Raw genomic sequence first — 18,220 nt, 5'->3', positions numbered from 1 at the left:
CTAATAGCCGTGGTCCTTGGCTGCATATAGCAACCAAGATCGCGGCGGTTCAGAGCGGGGTCGTCTAGGGGTTAAAGAGAACCAATCACAGACGATTTTTTTTTTTTTTATTTCTCCATTTATTTAAATCTTTGTTATTATTATTTGTAAATAAAGTTAATTAATTTTGTGCCCCCAGTTTTATTTTATTCACCTTTTCTTCACTGTCTAACACCGGCTCTTTTCAAAAGTCGGAGGGAGACAGGAAACTCCCGTCATGCAAAGTGGTGGTATAGGGTCCCATGATCCTTTGCCCGCCGCTCCATCAATACACAGTGATCTTGCACTATACAGTGTGAGATTGCTGTGTGTTATCTAGTATCTCTGTGCTTCTCATCTACAGTCATGGCCAAAAGTTTTGAGAACGACACAAATATTATATTTTTACATGATCTGCTGCCCTCTGGTTTTTATGCGTGTGTGTCAGATGTTTTATCACATACAGAAATATAATTGCAATCATATTATGAGTAACAAAAGCTTATATTGACAGTTAGAATGAGTTAATGCAGCAAGTCAATATTTGCAGTGTTGAACCTTCTTCTTCAGGACCTCTGCAATTCTCCCTGGCTGCTCTCAATCAACTTCTGGACCAAATCCTGACTGATAGCAGTCCATTCTTGTACAATCAATGCTTGCATTTTGTCAGAATTTGTTGGTTTTTGTTTGTCCACCCGTCTCTTGATGATTGACCACAAGTTCTCAATGGGATTAAGATCTGGGGAGTTTCCAGGCCATGGACCCAAAATCTCTATGTTTTTTTCCCTGAGCCATTTAGTTATCACCTTTGCTTTATGGCAAGGTGCTCCATCATGCTGGAAAAGGCATTGTTGATCGCCAAACTGCTCTTGGACAGTTGGGAGAAGTTGCTCTTGGAGGACATTCTGATACCATTCTTTATTCATGGCTGTGTTTTTAGGCAAGACTGTGAGAGCCGATTCCCTTGGCTGAGAAGCAACCCCACACATGAATGGTTTCAGGATGCTTTACAGTTTGCATGAGACAAGACTGGTGGCAGCGCTCACCTCGTCTTAATAAGCTGTTTTCCAGATATCCCAAACAATCAGAAAGGGGATTCATCAGAGAAAATGTCTTTACCCCAGTCCTCAGCAGTCCACTCCCTGTACCTTTTGCAGAATATCAGTCTGTCCCTGATGTTTTTTATGGAGAGAAGTGGCTTCTTTGCTGCCCTCCTTGAGACCAGGCCTTGACGACGTCACTTGCATTCCAGCGCTAAAATGCAAGTGATGTCATCAAGATGACAATCTGTATCTTCATAAATAGACTTAGGGGGGAGATAAAACTTCTATAATAGGGACAGTCATATTTAGATCATAGGTTCTCTTTAAAGTGACTGTACCACCAGGCCCATGCTGAAGCACTGGAGGCGGGCCGACCCACCCTTAGTGGGAGGAAACCCTAGCCCTTCTATGATTAGTTTCCATTGATTCTAATGGAGTCACATCATGGAGGGGCTGAAGTTTCTTCCCACTAAGGGTGGGTCGGCCTACCACCAGCTTCAGCCTGGGTCTGGTGGTACAGTCACTTTAAGGAGTTAATTTTGAAAAAAATAGAAATATAGGGAGAAAAAAAAGTTTCAAACAAAAAAGATTACTTTATTAAAAAACAAAACACACATGCTATTTCTATTCGTTCCCCACAAAAAAGGGTAATGTTGAAGCTGCAAGAAAGTTACTGAAAGAGAAACATTCTCCAGACAGATTTATTCAATTCCTTCTTGTTTATCCTTAATGGCGACCTAAAGAAAAAACAAAGCAAAATACGAATAATTAAAATGTACCATACTGCTTTACAGAGACAACAATAAACTGTATGTGTAATCCCCTGTCCCCACAGCATTAGAGCAGTGAATAAGACTAGTGCGATCCGGCAACACGATCCACTCCCCCACCGGCCCCTCATGCCGTCAATATTTTCTCATAGACACACATTGACTAATATTAACGAATGATGGCTGGCCAGGGAGTGGACCTTTCCCCAGGTATATATTCAGATCAGAGCGGGTCTCAGCAGTTAGACCTGCTGAGATCAATAACTTTTCACATGTACGATGACGCCACAAATTTGTTGTAGTGAACGGTATCAACACATAGGAATAAGAAGTGGACCCCCCCTAGAATTTGAGAATGCATCCTTAGGGGGCATTCACACATCTGCAAATTTGCGGATGTTATGGACGGGAAAGGAATGTAATGGATTTGTTCCCCGCCCAGCATGATATGTCCATATAATGCTGGTAGCAGGGGAAACTCTTTGAATCTCCACGGTACTGTAATGAGAGAGCCACGCGGCTGTGTCACTACAGTGCCGCAGAGATTCAAACAGTTTTCCCACTCCTGGAATGATACTGATACATCACGCCGAGCGAGGAAACAGTTCAGGACAGGGATTCACTGTCCTTATCTCCCGTGTTTCATGGGCACAACACAGAACGTATATTAAGGTATCCGCAAGAAGAAAGTGATGATTGTCCAGTGTGCTATATGTCTACTTTTGGGAAACAAAAGTATTATTATATTTTTTTTTATTAATCAGGTTTTTGGCAAAAGTGTGAGAATTCTCCTGGCAGTGAAAGAGTTAGGGAAATTGTCCCATGAACCACATTTACCAACTATTTACAGGATAGGTGATAACTAGAGATGAGCGAACCTGGAGCATGCTCGAGTCGATCGGAACCCGAACTTTCTGCATTTGATTAGCGGTGGCTGCTGAAGTTGGAAAAAGCTCTAAGGCTATGTGGAAATCATGGATATAGTCATTGGCTGTATCCATGTTTTCCAGACAACCTTAGAGCTTTATCCAATTTCAGCAGCCCCAGCTAATCAAATGCCGAACGTTCGGCTTGAGCATGCTCGAGGTTCGCTCATCCCTAGCGATAACCGTATCATAGCTGGGGATGCACTCTCCCCAGTCACAGGTGTTGTGAATCCCCCAGTCATGCAGGTCCTCTGGACTGATGGGAGATAACTGAGAGTGTCAGTTTTCTCTCTATCATTCCCATAGACAGTTATAGGAGAGGTAATGCACATGCATAGCTACTGCACCATTAAAACATGGGTCCCTGGATCATAGATAAAAAATGTTTTTGGGGACAAACCCTTTAAATGGCAATCATTGCCACCAAAATTGTGACACTCCTATATAAAGTGTTCTTTACATAATGTATAATGGTAAGAAAGCAGAACTAGCTAGGTATAGTAAAGAATTCCTGAATAATAAAAAAAAAACACCTCTTCCCGATATGTAATCAGTACCATACGTACCCTAAATCTTTCTTCCAATAGGGACAGCTCACTGATCAAGTCTGTGATAGCATTGGTGAACGCCTCCTGAGGACTGTATTCAGGGGTCGTCTGGACTCTTATAATAATCTTATGTTCCAAGGGATGTGGTACTTTGTATCCAGCAAAGAGCACCTGAGGGTCCTTCAACAGCTGTCTGCAAAGCAGAGAATAGGACATACTTTAGAATGGTAGTATATGATCCACAGGCAGGAAGAGACTGTTACATTGTGCCTCATATATATTATAATTAAACAACAGCACGTGGTCTGATGCAGCGCGAGGCTGGACTCGCACAGTATTCTGGGCCTTATATTGGTCAGTATTTTCAGTGGAAAAAAAAGAGTAGGTCCAGAACACAAAAAATAAAGTTTCCGTTATGCTATTGCTATGTGTATTAGATCCAAAATAATGTGTGTGAATCCAATCTTCAAGAGGTACTCGTAGGGCTAGGGCTGCATCCAGCTTCTTCAGCCATGAGTAATCAAATGCCGAATGACTAGACTCACGCATGCTTAAGCTGCGCTCATCTCTAATCTTCATACATAACTATGATGATTCAGGCCAGGTATTACTGTATGTGCTCACTCAGATCTACAATCCTGACACGCACATGAAATGTCATCAGAATCCCTCGCAGCATAGTCTGTTGGCCTGTAATTCAGGTGATCATATTTTGGCAGGGAAGAGAAACTCTCCGATCTCTAAGAAACACCATTTTTTCCTCCTCCGTTATTACTTTCTTTTCTTACATCAAGTCTCCTTAGACTTAAAGTAGCACTATCAGCAGGTTCGGGCCAATAAACCTGCTGATATCCCCCAGCAGCTGTTTACCTTCTGACCACAGTGCTGTTATTCTTATTTTTCTCTTCCGGTATAGCGGATATAGGAGAAGATTTAACAAACATGGTGTAAATTAAAACTGGATCAGTTGCCCCTAGCAACCAATCAGATTCCACCTTTCATTTCTCACAGACTCTTTGGAAAATGAAAGGTGGAATCTGATTGGTTGCTAGGGCAACTGAGCCGGTTTCACTTTACACCATATTTGATAAATTTCCCCCTTCAAGCTTGATAATTTCAGATATGCTAATACCCGGCTTTGGAGAACCCCCTTGCCCCGCCTAGCCCACTATGCATAGTCAGAGTGAGGCCGCTTGTTACCGCAAATGTACAGAGAAGAGCTCCCATTGGAGACAGGCTGCTTCGTGAGTACCATTGACGTCTATATATAGTGCGCCCCTGCTGGACACTCCATAGGAATTACAGTGTATGTAATGTAATGTTATGCACTGTACTTTTGTGACTTCATGAATACATTTATGGAATACTTTGGGGAGCAAGTGTCCTTGCTCCCCAAAGTATTCCATAAATGTATTCAATGAATATATTTGCTGGGCACCGAGCAGGGAGGGAGAGAGGTGCCATCTACCTCCTCCCTCCCTGCTCGGTGCTGGGAACATATACAAAGTACTACTCCCCCATTATCTGCACACCTGTGCTATCCCTATCACCTGCTTTTTATGCCCCCCGCTGCTCCCCCTCCTCCTCTCGGCTTCAAACTTACTATCGCGCCGCTGATTCCCGCCGCCCGCGCCGCTCCTCACTATCCGGCCGGCCGCTGACTCCCGCCCGCCCGTTCGCACGCCCCGTTCCTCACACTATCTGGCCGCCGCTCTCTGCTCTTGCATGCCGGCCGTGTCAGCCCGCCCCCACCCCGGCCGGGAGCACTGCGCTTCCTGGTGTCCCCGGCCGTGGTGGGGGCGGGCTGAAGCGGCCGGCATGCAAGAGCAGAGAGCGGCGGCCAGATAGTGTGAGGAACGGGGTGGCCGAACGGGAGTCAGCAGCCGGCCGGATAGTGAGGAGCGGCGCGAGCGGCTGGAAATCAGCGGCACGTTAGTAAGTTTGAAGCCGGGAGGAGGAGGGGGAGCGGCGGGGGGCATGAAAAGCAGCCCCTGTGTGAGCGGCGGCGGATCGGGCGGTGATAGGGATAGCAAAAGGTACTACTCCCCCATTATCTGCAGATAATGGGGGAGTAGTACTTTGTATATGTTCCCAGCACCGAGCAGGTAGGGAGGGAGGAGGTAGATGGCACCTCTCTCCCTCCCTGCTCGGTGCCCAGCAAATGTATTCATTGAATACATTCATGGGGTACTTTGGGGAGCAAGGACTTGCTCCCCAAAGTATTCCATAAATGTATTCATGAAGTCACAAAAGTACAGTGCATAACATTACATACACTGTAATTCCTATGGAGTGTCCAGCAGGGGCGCACTATATATAGAAGTCAATGGTACTCATTGACTTCTATATAGAGAGCGCCCCCTGCTGGACACTCCATAGGAATTACACCGTTCGTCGTGACGTCACTGCTTCAGAGATAATTCTAACACTTCCTGATACACTAAATTAAGGAAAATAGCAGTATATGAGCATTTCCCATAATTAATGTACATTAGAAAATTGTATAACTTTCCATAAGTAATAACATATAAAAAAATAATTTTGCCCGGACTTCTCATTTAAATGCATAGCTGTTTTTGCATTGTGCACACTGTTTTTTTTAAATATGGACTTTTATAAAAATGCGTTTTAACCTGGAGCAGACACCGGTGCTGGAGGCTCTCTATACTACAAACCTAAGCTGTGGTTGGTTGCTGAGCGCAAATTACATCAGTGTTTGTTTCACACTGATTGTAATTTACATATAATGGCCCAGATTTATCAATGTTTTATAATGCCACTGTGGTGATCAGAAGCATTGTTCCATCACCCGCCATGCCAGTGACAGGATTCCACTCGTTTGGTAATGTAAGGCTGAGAAGTTAGGCAGCCTAGTGAGAGTGCGCTAAGAGACACTTGCTGCTAGCTAGACATAAGCGAACCTCGAGCATGCTCGAGTCCATCCGAACCCAATCGTTCGGCATTTGATTAGCGGTGGCTGCTGAAGTTGGATAAAGCTCTAAGGTTGTCTGGAAAACATGGATACAGCCAATGACTATATCCATGATTTCCACATATCCTTAGAGCTTTATCAGCAGCCACTGTTAATAAAACGATAGGGTTCGGATGGACTTGAGGTTCGCTCATCTCTACTGCTAGCCCATTGAATGCTTGCAAAGGCGACTGGTGATGCTGTTTGCTGATCATGTGTAGGAGCAGGGACTCCTGTCAAACACAATAGTGTGTTTTCTGTTCAGCCAGAGCTGGGTGAGGTTATAGTCATGTGACCTTGTGAGGTGCCAGCTATTGGAGAAGTGTACAGGGCTATGTTGTGAGCCACAAGTGGATGTTACTACTGATGTCTTAAAAAAAAAATAAAAAAAAAATCTATGTCTTCACATAGGGACAATTATTAAAGGAGAAGTCCGGCCAAAATTAATTTTTGATATGTTGTTACTTATGAAAAGTTATACAAATTTCTAATGTACATTAATTATGGGAAATGCACATATACTGCTATTTCCCTTAATTTAGTAGATCAGGAAGTGTTAGAAATATCTCTGAAGAAGTGACGTCACGACCCAGGGTGTAATTCCTATGGAGTGTCCAGCAGGGGGCGCTCTCTATATAGAAGTCTATGGGACTTTATTGTTTCTATGGGTTTCTATGTAATGTAATGTAATGTAGTGTACAGTGCTTTATTGAATGAATACATCTATGGAATACTTTGGGGAGCAAGTGTCCTTGCTCCCCAAAGTATTGCATAAATGTATTCATTCAATACATTCAATACACAGTAAGCCCGCCGATCCGCCGCATTCCCGCCGATCCGCCACACGCTGATCCGCCGCATTCCCGCCGATCCGGACCATATACATTGAACTACAGCTCCCATCATCTGCTTCTGGTATGAACAGGTGATGGGAGCTGTAGTTGGGTAAGGGATATGACATGCCGCCGGGCGCAGGGGGGAGCCGCTCAGTACACAGGAGCGCTCCCCCCTCCTCCTTCCGTGATAACTTCCGCCTATACCAATGCTGACTCCCTGCCTGGCCGCCGCTCTCCGCTCACATATACCGGCTCCCGGCATCAGCGCGGACACCAGGCTCCCCGGTATGTATGGGGGGGAGAGCGGAGAGCGGCGGCCAGGCAGGGAGTCAGCATTGGTATAGGCGGAAGTTATCACGGAAGGAGGAGGAGGAGGGTGGAGCGCTCCTGTGTACTGAGCGGCTCCCCCCTGCGCCCGGCGGCATGTCATATCCATTACCCAGCTACAGCTCCCATCACCTGTTCATACCAGAAGCAGATGATGGGAGCTGTAGTTCAATGTATATGGTCCGGATCGGCGGGAATGCGGCGGATCAGCGTGTGGCGGATCGGCGGGAATGCGGCGGAAATTCGGCGGAAATGCGGCGGATCGGCGGGCTTACTGTGTATTGAATGAATACATTTATGCAATACTTTGGGGAGCAAGGACACTTGCTCCCCAAAGTATTCCATAGATGTATTCATTCAATAAAGCACTGTACACTACATTACATTACATAGAAACCCATAGAAACAATAAAGTCCCATAGACTTCTATATAGAGAGCGCCCCCTGCTGGACACTCCATAGGAATTACACCCTGGGTCGTGACGTCACTTCTTCAGAGATATTTCTAACACTTCCTGATCTACTAAATTAAGGGAAATAGCAGTATATGTGCATTTCCCATAATTAATGTACATTAGAAATTTGTATAACTTTTCATAAGTAACAACATATCAAAAATTAATTTTGGCCGGACTTCTCCTTTAAGCAAGTATGGTTTTCTTTTACTTCTGGGGGCGGGAGAGGAGCGGAACAGAGCAGGAACACTTATTACCACACAGTCATATAACATTGTAATTTATGTGTGTGTGTGTGTGTATATATATATATATATATATATATATATATATATATATATATATATATATATAAATAAAACGCTGGAGTTGTCCTGTAAGTGGAAAACCTCAGGAACATCTTAGGAAGCTGCCCCATTTACTTCACAGACACCATTTTTTTTCTATTTTCATTAGATTTTCACGAATGAAGTAAAACTTACGATTTAATAATATTTCCAATAGTATGGTCCTCCTTGTTAATGGTGAAGAGACAAGCATTTGGCACCTTTGTGTCCTTAGTAATGGTTATTCTACACAGCGAGAAAAAATAAAAACAATATTACATTTTATTTTTATGATATGAAATAAATAACAATGTAAGCAGATCACTATTGTAAGAGTAACATTAGCAGTAGCATTTTTTAATCTGCAGCACTGTGTCATACTGGCATTGCCTAGAATGTCTGAGCCGCCTCTCCTTTCTTCCTCCCCACCCTCCTTATCATTAGGAACACCCCCAGGCAGAATTTCTATTCATCGTTGATCTAAACTGCACCTGTTTCGCTACAGCCCAGGTGGAGTTTAGAGAGGTGATTAACAGAAAAATCCTGCCTGGGGGCGTTCCTAATGATGAGGAGGGAGGGGAGGAAGAAAGGAGAGGCGTCGCAGACCTGGGACATGTCAGCATGACACAGCACTAAACATTAAGGGTGCCTTCACACCTACCGGATCCACAGCGGATCTCACTTCTGCGGATTCGAAGCGAGAACCGCTGTGGATCCGGTATCAATTCACCCCTATGATAGCACATATTCGCAGCGGGATTAACATCCCGCTGTGAATATGTGCTTTAACTCCCTGGTGCCCGCAGCCCCGCCGTCGCATCCCCCATCCCTGGCGGCGGCACATCCCCCCCCATCCCGGCCACATCCCCCCATCTCCGGACCGCCGCCGCGAGCATACATTACCTGCTCGGCTGCAGTGAGGCTCCCGGCTCCGGTCCCGCTCAGCTAATCTGAGCGGGACTGGAGCCAGCAGCCTCGCCGCCGAGCAGGTACTGTATGCTCTCGGCAGCGGGATGCGGGCGGCGGCGGGCTGGGGCTGATGTGGCCGGTATGGGGGGATGCGATGGCGGGGCTGCGGGCACCAGGGAGTTAAAGCACATATTCACAGCGGGATGTCAATCCCGCTGCGAGTATGTGCTATAATAGGGGTGAATTGATACCGGATCCACAGCGGTTCTCGCTTCGAATCCGCAGAAGTGAGATCCACTGTGGATCCGGTAGGTGTGAAGGCACCCTAAAAGATCATTCTGACCAACACACCAGGCACATTTTAAAAGACAGGACTGGCAAGAATTTACTCTCAAACAGATGGTACTAGCGGTTTGGTGGGGTGTGTTAGTGGACACAGCGTTGCTTTGAGATTTTTAAATAGAAGTAAATTACAAATCCATATAATATTCTGAATATTCTAATTTAAAGTGACTGTACCACCAGGCCCAGGCTGAAACACTGGAGGCGGGCCGACCCACCCTTAGTGGGAAGAAACTCCAGCCCATCCATGACGTGACTCCATTAGAATCAATACAACCCTATCATAGAGGGGCTGCGGTTTCCTCCCACTATGGGTGGGTCGGCCCGCCTCCAGTGCTTCAGCCTGGGCCTGGTGGTACAGTCACTTTAAAAGCTTTTTTTCCTTCTCAAAAGTACCCCATTAATCTGCCCACAACTAAGAATTTGCTAAGGACATGTTCACACAGCAAATTTGAGAGATGGAAAATTCTTTATCAAAATCTGCATTGAAACTCTGTGTGGTTGCTAGGAGTTAAAGGAGTATTCTGCTCAAACATAAGTTTTAACATGTTGCTGCCCATGGTGAGACTAACAAATCTTTCCATACTTATTGTCGATTTAGTCTCCTTCCCCCAGTTCTGAGCTGCTGCTTTCCGCTGAAGACACAAAAATCTGTGTGTGAGCTGTTTTCTTGCTCTCACCCCTCCCTGCTGAGACAGCTGATGTAAACAAGACCCTGACTAGCTTTGTCTGCAACATTGTAGCTTCTTTGTTATACTGGGAGGGTTATTCTGAGGTCAAGTTGCTGATGCACTCACTGTGATTAAAGTGACTGTAGCACCAGGCCCAGGCTGAAGCACTGGAGGCGGGCCGACCCACCCTCAGTGGGAGAACCCCCCGCCCCTCTATGATAGGGTTCCATTGATTCTAATGGAGTCACGTCATGGAGGGGCTGGGGTTTCTTCCCACTAAGGGTGGGTCAGCCCACCTCCAGTGCTTCAGCCTGGGCCTGGTGCTACAGTCACTTTAGGCCTCCCAGCATTACAAAGTTGCAGATAGGGACTTGTTTATATCAGTCATCTCAGAGGGGGGTGGAGGCAGAGAGACAAGCTCACAGTTTTTTGTGTTTTCAGTAGATAGCAGCACCTTGGGAAGGAGACGGAATAAATAGTAACAAGTATGGAAGGAATTGTTTGTCTCACCATGGGCAGCGACATATGATAAGTTATGTTTGAGTGGAATACCCCTTTAACTAGATAGTTATTTCCTCACACTGATAAATCTGCATCTGTGTGTGAACACAGTCTTCATCTGTTTATTCTGTCCATTCATTTCTATGGTCCCATACACACATAGGTATTACAGAGTCGTATCCCGGGTCACTCACTTTTTTTCGCCTTCAAACAATAAGAAGGACTCGAAGGCTGGCGGTGCGTTCATCCTGGAGCCTCCACACACCAAGCACAGTACACACTGCACTGCGTCACTGGAGCGCCACCGCGTCACTTCCTGCTCTTCCCTCCGTGTCTCCGGCCACCAAGCGCAGTGCTCGCCGTCAACGGCCATTTTTACGAAGCCCATCATATGTTAAGGCAATGAATAGACGCACCCAAAATGGCCGCCCGAGCGCGGACATATTACGAAGTTATGGAGTTTATGTTGACGCTGCGTGTTTTCGCGCTAGTCTGTAAGTGAAAGCATTCGTGGAGGTGTTGTTTTTTTCACTACACAATAATCAATCTATAGTTTACACAAAGAACGCACACATAAGCGGACAGTGTAATCCGCGTAATTTTATAAAGAAATACTTCTCTCATCACGATTTGCCCTTCTCAAAGATGGCGTCCCAAATACTTCCGTCTTCCTTGCAGGAGCGGTCACGTGGGGAGAGGCTGCAGCGCTCTGTTGTGTTGCCCTTCGTCTGATTGGCTGCGGGCTTGCGGGGTTCTGAGTGAGATTGCTGCGCAAGGGACTTGTCTGCTGTCCATAGCGCGGCACTTACAAGACTGCGTCACACTATGTCGTGCCAGGTGGAGGCAGCAAGTGACGGGGCGGAGGATTCGGCAAGGCTGGACGGCTCCAAACAGGTAACAGCAAGGCAACGGGCTTCCCGGGAGATAGGACGGCGGGCGCACGAGGAAGCGCGCACTGTACACACCTGTCACGTCCTGCCCGAGCCGCCGTCCCTCTGTACACTTCTCATCGGCGCAGGCTAGGGCAGGAGGACGCGTCCATCTACTCCCCTAGCTGTGTGTACGCGGTGACACAGCCCATGGTTACTAGTCACCCCCTCCCCACACAGATCAATATGGGCAACTAATAGACAATACTAGTAAGTTAGCTGCAAAGTTTTCCTGATAACGCATGGTGTGAACAGATGTCCCGATGGCATGTAGGGAACTCAGATCACCCGTCCTCCTTCCTGCTCTCATCCCTACACATTGCACAATAATTGGGCCCTATTCTTATATGTAGGGCAGAGGGGGGGGGGGAAGCATACTCATCTGCTGTTGGTCTTCAATAGTGCTGGTCCAGTAGTGTCGCTCCCCACTGTCTCAAACTTCCCGTTCTCTTCTCGAAACGCACAAGATTCCCGCTCAGCCGGTAAGTGACAGAGACAGGACGCCGCTGTGGTGGAGTGATTGGCTGAGCAGGCAGCTCCTGCGGGAATGTGTCACAGGAACCAGGAAGAAGTCAGAGTGACGGCATCAGGGAAGTGGGGTAAGTATGACACCTTCGGCCCCTCCACTAATTCTTTCACTTACAGTCTAGTGTTTTTTCACCTACAATATCAATGCCACAACTTCGTAACATGTAGGCGTTCGGGCGGACCATCTGAAGGGGTATAATGGAGCCTAGGACCGGTTACCCAGGACTTAACTCCCCTGGTGAGGTGCAGAGTGAATGGAGAGGTGACCACACATGGTTGGAGATTTCTGTGACTACTGAAGAAATGAGAGAAGTGAGCTGTGGAGGTTTGCATCCTGTTTATTCTCACAGCACAGCTGGTTTTCCAGGCCAAATGTATTGATCACCTATCCGCACCAAATGGCACAGTCACTAAATGTAAATGTATGGGGCCGCCCGCTTGTAGCTCAGTTCTCAGTGTTTGTGGGCTCCACAGCCCTGGCAGACAGCTGATCAGCCCAATGGATGAGCCTCCTGCCTCTGATCCTCCAATGAAGGCCATTTAAATGCAGCTGTCAGTTTTGGCCAAATAGGTGGCACAGGAGATGACGGATAGCAGCTGGGAATTGCTGCAGATGAGGGGGCTTCAAGTCCCAAACCCACTCCATACATTTTTAATGGCCCTTTTAATACATGTCATAGGTAGTTAAGGGAATAAATAAAAGTAGGGTAATACTGAAAGCTGGGTATTTACCTGTTTTTATCTTTTTTCCAAATTTAGATTTAGATAAAAAATAAACTAAAAATTACATCTGAGAGGTAACTTAAGGTGCGTTTACACGTAACAATTATCGTGCGAATTTGCGCGATAACGATCGAATTTGAACAATAATCATACGTGTAAACGCAGCGAATGATCAAATGACGAACAAGAAATCGTTCATTTTGATCTTTCAACATGTCATCAAATCGTCGTTCGCAAAAAATTCGCAGATCGTTCCGTGTGAACAGTCGTTCGCCAATTTAACCAATGTGTGAGATAGGCTGAAGCGATTGCAAAACGTTTTTGCGTACGATATATCGTACCGTCTAAACGCTGATCGTTATGGAAAAAAAAATCGTTACTCCGACATTGTTAATCGGGCCAATTATCGTTTCGTGTAAACGTACCTTTAGTGTCCATGAAAAAGACAGCCCTGGGCTTCATTGTCTAAGTATCGTATAGTGGTTGGACTATTATTTGTATTTCCTCCTTTTCCTCTAGCTCTGGTCTGTGGAGGGGGCATGTCTGGAGACACAGCGCTATAAACGAACAGGCTGTCAGCCACAAAGTGAATACCTGTCCCTCTATGTCAGGTGTCAAACACAAGGCCCTCCAGCTGTTGCAAAACTACAGTTCTCATCATGCCTGGACATGGGAAATTGTAGTTTTGCCACAGCTGGAAGGCCGCAATGTGACACCTGTGCTCGCTCTGTGTGTGCATGTCTAATAGGGACAACAGAGGAGATAGGCGTTAGGCATTAAATTGTTAGTAAGAGAAGCCACTAAAATATAAGCTTGACCCTCATATCCTTCCCTACGTGTTCTGGCTACACCTGCATCCAGTAGGCAGAATTAGGAAGGTAATAATGTAACTGATCACCAAGACTAATGATGGCTAGAAGACAAAAAAAATGGTATAACAGTTCAGAAAATATACACAGGCAGCTTGTAGATCCATAAAATAAGGAGGAGGCAGAGTTATCGAACTTGCGGGAACAGGAATTCTGTGTTTCATAGCAGAGGCAGGAGAAGGAGAAACACCTAATATTATGGCCGAGGCAGGGGAAGAGCTAATACTATGGCTGATGGCAGGAGAAGAAGAAACACGTAATATTATGGCCGAGGCAGGGGGTGCAGCTAATACTATGGCTGATGGCAGGGGGAGCAGCTAATACTATGGCTGATGGCAGGGGGTGCAGCTAATACTATGGCTGATGGGAGAGGAAGCAGCTAATACTATGGCTGATGGCAGGGGGAGCAGCTAATACTATGGCTGATGGCAGGGGGAGCAGCTAATACTATGGCTGATAGCAGGGGGAGCAGCTAATACTATGGCTGATGGCAGGAGAGCAGCTAATACTATGGCTGATGGCAGGGGGAGCAGCTAATACTATGGCTGATGGCAGGGGCAGGGGGTGCAGCTAATACTATGGCTGATGGCAGGGGGTGCAGCTAATACTATGGCTGATGGGAGAGGAAGCAGCTAATACTATGGCTGATGGCAGGGGGAGCAGCTAATACTATGGCTGATGGCAGGGGGAGCAGCTAATACTATGGCTGATGGCCGGGGGAACAGCTAATACTATGGCTGATGGCCGGGGGAGCAGCTAATACTATGGCTGATGGCAGGGGGAGCAGCTAATACTATGGCTGATGGCCGGGGCAGAGGAGCAGCTAATACTATGGCTGATGGCAGGGGGAGCAGCTAATACTATGGCTGATGGCCGGGGGAGCAGCTAATACTATGGCTGATGGCTGGGGGAGCAGCTAATACTATGGCTTATGGCCGGGGGAGCAGCTAATACTATGGCTGATGGCAGGGGGAGCAGCTAATACTATGGCTGATGGCAGGGGGAGCAGCTAATACTATGGCTGATGGCAGGGGGAGCAGCTAATACTATGGCTGATGGCAGGGGGAGCAGCTAATACTATGGCTGATGGCAAGGGGAGCAGCTAATACTATGGCTGATGGCAGGGGGAGCAGCTAATACTATGACTGATGGCAGGGGGAGCAGCTAATACTATGGCTGATGGCCGGGGGAGCAGCTAATACTATGGCTGATGGCCGGGGGAGCAGCTAATACTATGGCTGATGGCAGGGGGTGCAGCTAATACTATGGCTGATGGCCGGGGGAGCAGCTAATACTATGGCTGATGGCAGGGGGAGCAGCTAATACTATGGCTGATGGCAGGGGGAGCAGCTAATACTATGGCTGATGGCAGGGGGAGCAGCTAATACTATGGCTGATGGCAGGGGGAGCAGCTAATACTATGGCTGATGGCAGGGGGAGCAGCTAATACTATGGCTGATGGCAGGGGGAGCAGCTAATACTATGGCTGATGGCAGGGGGAGCAGCTAATACTATGGCTGATGGCCGGGGGAGCAGCTAATACTATGGCTGATGGCAGGGGCAGAGGAGCAGCTAATATTATGAGCAATGAACAGCAAGTTCAGTGTGCGCTATGGACAGCACTGAGATGTGTACCTGTAACAGTGTGCATTAGCGTGGACCTATTCATTGAGAATATATCCTGTATCCCACCTATGGGCGTGTGTAGGGCCATAGAAATGAATGGGTCCTTATTCTGTCTGTATTTATGGATAAATGGATGTGTAAAAGACCTGCACACACAAGGCTTCATGCAGAATGCCATATTTTCCATACACTATATCCAGGTTTTCCTTATGAAGTGGTAGCAGAAGTTGGAATATCTATTGCCTGGTAGATTCCAGGAGTCATGTAGGGTGTGTCATAGGGAAGACAGTGTGGATTCCATTCATGTTGCCAAAACATCTCTAAGCTATGACGGCATGGACACCACAAGACCTCTGAAGGTGTCCTGCTATATCTGGCACATTAGCGCGTATCCTTTTAAATGGTCATCCCGCCTTCCAAAATTCATGTCCTAGTCTCTAAATAGGCGATCAATATTAGATTGGCTGGGGTCGTTACACTTACTAAATAGATGTTGTTTTCTGCAATGCCTACAATCATGGCCACCACTGTGATCTAGTAGAGATGGCTTGTTCCGCACGTTGTTCGTCTTTTTTTCTTTGCTAAATGGCTGGGATTTTGGGAGCGTGCATTGTAGAGAATACGCAGTTACTCATGGCCCTAGTATTATCAGAATTGTATGCTTTTAGTGCATCGGCTTCATCTAGTACGTTGGTCTGCAGCCCTCAGGCTGATGGCGTGCTGGGAGTTGTGTTTTCCAAGAGGTTGCAGTCCACTGTTCTAGCATATGTTGTTCCAGTGTATCTAATCTGAAATACAGAGGGGCATTGGGGACTGTATGTATTCAGATCCCTACCCAAGCTGATGTGTACAAAACCCTAGTAGGTGGTAGTCAGCAGGAAATTCTGGTGGATTGGCTTCTGGTGTTCAGTAAGTGGGCATTCACACGGTCCATAAATAAGGAAGATGTGCTATGGAACGGAGTTCAGAGCTCTCAGCATTATGATTCATGATTATGCTGGGAGCGCCGAAACAGTTTGAAACTTTGTGCTCCTGTACAATGATACTGATAATAAGTGATGATGCCGGATGTCCCGTGATTCTGGTCCATAGCACATTGTCCGTGCACGGTCCGTAACGGCAGAATGCGTGCATGCCCCCTTACCGTATGATCCTCTTTATCTCTGTGTTCTCTATCTGGTGGCTCTGGGTCTGTGTCTCTCGGCCACTGCTTGTTTTCTCCCTGCTCTTGGTAGCTGTGAGTACTGTCCTGCACCAAAGAGGTCACAGCGTTACTAGAACTTTTTATAAGGCTTAAAACCACTTAACAAATAACTTTAGAAAACAATTATTAAAATTTCTGCTCTGTTATGATGATGGGTACATAGACCTAACATAAGACCAGGGTGCAGTAAAAATTCTCCTGTCAGCCCTATCTTAGTATGAAACCACTCATAAAGCCCCCTCTGCATTTACGGTCCCTTATGAGTTGCAAAACCCCACCCAAGATGGAGACAAGAGCAAAGCTGTCTCTCTGGAAGAAAGCGGCCTTGTTTTTCTAGGGCTGGATAAGACCTTTACCTTCATCCATTGTTTGTGAAATGGAAGTCTCAGGGGAACTTTTTTCAGAAATACCGGTACCATCCATGTATTGTGAAAAGTCGTCTCCCCCTATGTATTATATGACACCTAATACTCTATAACGTCTCCCAACATTATCATTTCCATCTGATAACTGTTCAGCCGCTGTGTGGGCAGTGCGGGGATGTGCTCATAGCAGTGTTTGCTGTAGCCGTAATGATGTACTGTATAGTGATGATTCCAATAATGTAGGTAATATCTAAAGGCAGAAAAGCCTGAATGGATCCATAAGCGCTGTATTGCGGAGAAGCCTTGTAAGTTGGACATGCAGTAACAGCAGACATGAGTGTAGGGCAAATTAGAGGGTTATTCCAGTAATAACCAGCAGTATGCCCTGTTCTGTGTGTGTGTAGTTGTGTGTCTCACTGTCAGGTCTGCCATGTAACCAGTACCTCAGTCGGATTCTTAAGGGTTTATTCCCATGTTCCATGAAACATGGAACCTACGGATGGAGAAGCCCTGTAGTGGAGTCTTTCTCACCACCACAACCCTGCTACCTGTACACTACCATATATACCACATTCTATAGTGTGAACGGGGCCTAACATGATATAAATAAAAAATAATGCCACTCAACAAGTTGCATCACAATCAGCATATCAAAAAGTACACAGAACAACAGGATGGAAGTAGACAAATGGATAGCTTTCAAAGGTGCACGTACCCCTCAGAATCCAAAAAAAAGCTGAGTCCAACAGAAAGTGAACAGCAACTCTTTTATTGCTGCAATGGACCTGATGAAGAAGGCACCAATAAGTCCCTTGAAACACGTTGTCCATTTTACCAATAAATGAGTTGCTGTTCACTTTCTGTTGGACTCAGCTTTTCTTGGATCCTAAAGGGTACGGGTTCCTTAGGAAGCCATCCATTTGTCTACTTCCCTCCTGTTGTTTTACTTACCGGCCCCAGGAGGGTGTTCTGGAGGGTGGCGGCTGCTCCCCATCTACTCTCATGCTGTATTTTGAGTCGTGTCGAACAACACTACTGATCCAGGTGAACAGTACAGAGCTGTTTTGATTCCTAAGTTTTTAAAGGATCTAACCGCACATGTGAGCGCCCCTGCTTTATTTTTTTTATTTTAGAAAGTTAACAGAAGAGATCCGTAAACCAAAGCTGGAGGCTATAGCAGGGTGCTAGTATTGGTATGTTCTGGAATCTCCTAATAGCTCTATAGAAGGCAGCCAAGTCCATCAATCAAACACAAAGGGGGAGATTTATCAAAGGGTGTAAAATTTAGACTGGTGCAAACTGCCCACAGCAACCAATCACAGCTTAGCTTCTA

General features: G+C 46.3%; 2 protein-coding genes across 3 annotated transcripts in view; one reads left to right on the top strand and one right to left on the bottom strand.

Moving 5' to 3' along the window:
- Positions 1–1,634: 1,634 nt before the first annotated feature.
- LOC138793020 (DNA-directed RNA polymerase II subunit RPB11-a) lies at positions 1,635–11,066 on the bottom strand. Its single transcript, XM_069971249.1, has 4 exons — positions 10,838–11,066; positions 8,377–8,466; positions 3,324–3,498; positions 1,635–1,798 (listed from the first exon to the last, which is right to left on the bottom strand). The coding sequence occupies exons 1-4, from the start codon at positions 11,032–11,034 to the stop codon at positions 1,763–1,765; spliced, it is 498 nt and encodes a 165-aa protein (XP_069827350.1). The 5' UTR covers positions 11,035–11,066; the 3' UTR covers positions 1,635–1,762.
- A 283-nt stretch (positions 11,067–11,349) lies between these two features.
- The window catches only part of TXLNG (taxilin gamma), a 28,620-nt gene continuing 21,749 nt past the window's right edge, over positions 11,350–18,220 (top strand). Inside the window, exon 1 of one of the 2 annotated variants that reach the window (XM_069971245.1) lies at positions 11,350–11,537. In XM_069971245.1, the coding sequence (XP_069827346.1) occupies positions 11,469–11,537 (69 nt within the window). In that variant the 5' untranslated portion in view covers positions 11,350–11,468. Of the gene's footprint in view, positions 11,538–11,761; positions 11,783–18,220 lie in introns of those variants that run through there. The other variant, XM_069971247.1, reaches the window with a different exon arrangement.

Source organism: Dendropsophus ebraccatus, chromosome 5, assembly GCF_027789765.1.
Source record: "Dendropsophus ebraccatus isolate aDenEbr1 chromosome 5, aDenEbr1.pat, whole genome shotgun sequence".
Lineage (NCBI taxonomy): Eukaryota > Metazoa > Chordata > Amphibia > Anura > Hylidae > Dendropsophus > Dendropsophus ebraccatus.
The sequence above is the reverse complement of the archived record's forward strand: the minus strand, read 5'-3'. Positions and strand labels throughout refer to the sequence as shown.

Coding starts and splice junctions, on each gene's coding strand:
- LOC138793020 (XM_069971249.1), bottom strand. CDS start 11,034: ATGATGGGCTTCGTAAAAATGGCCGTTGACGGCGAGCACTGCGCTTGG. Junction 3,499..8,376: donor ATTGGAAATATTATTAAATC/GTAAGTTTTACT, acceptor TCTGCTTTGCAG/ACAGCTGTTGAAGGACCCTC. Junction 1,799..3,323: donor TATTGGAAGAAAGATTTAGG/GTACGTATGGTA, acceptor TTTTTTCTTTAG/GTCGCCATTAAGGATAAACA.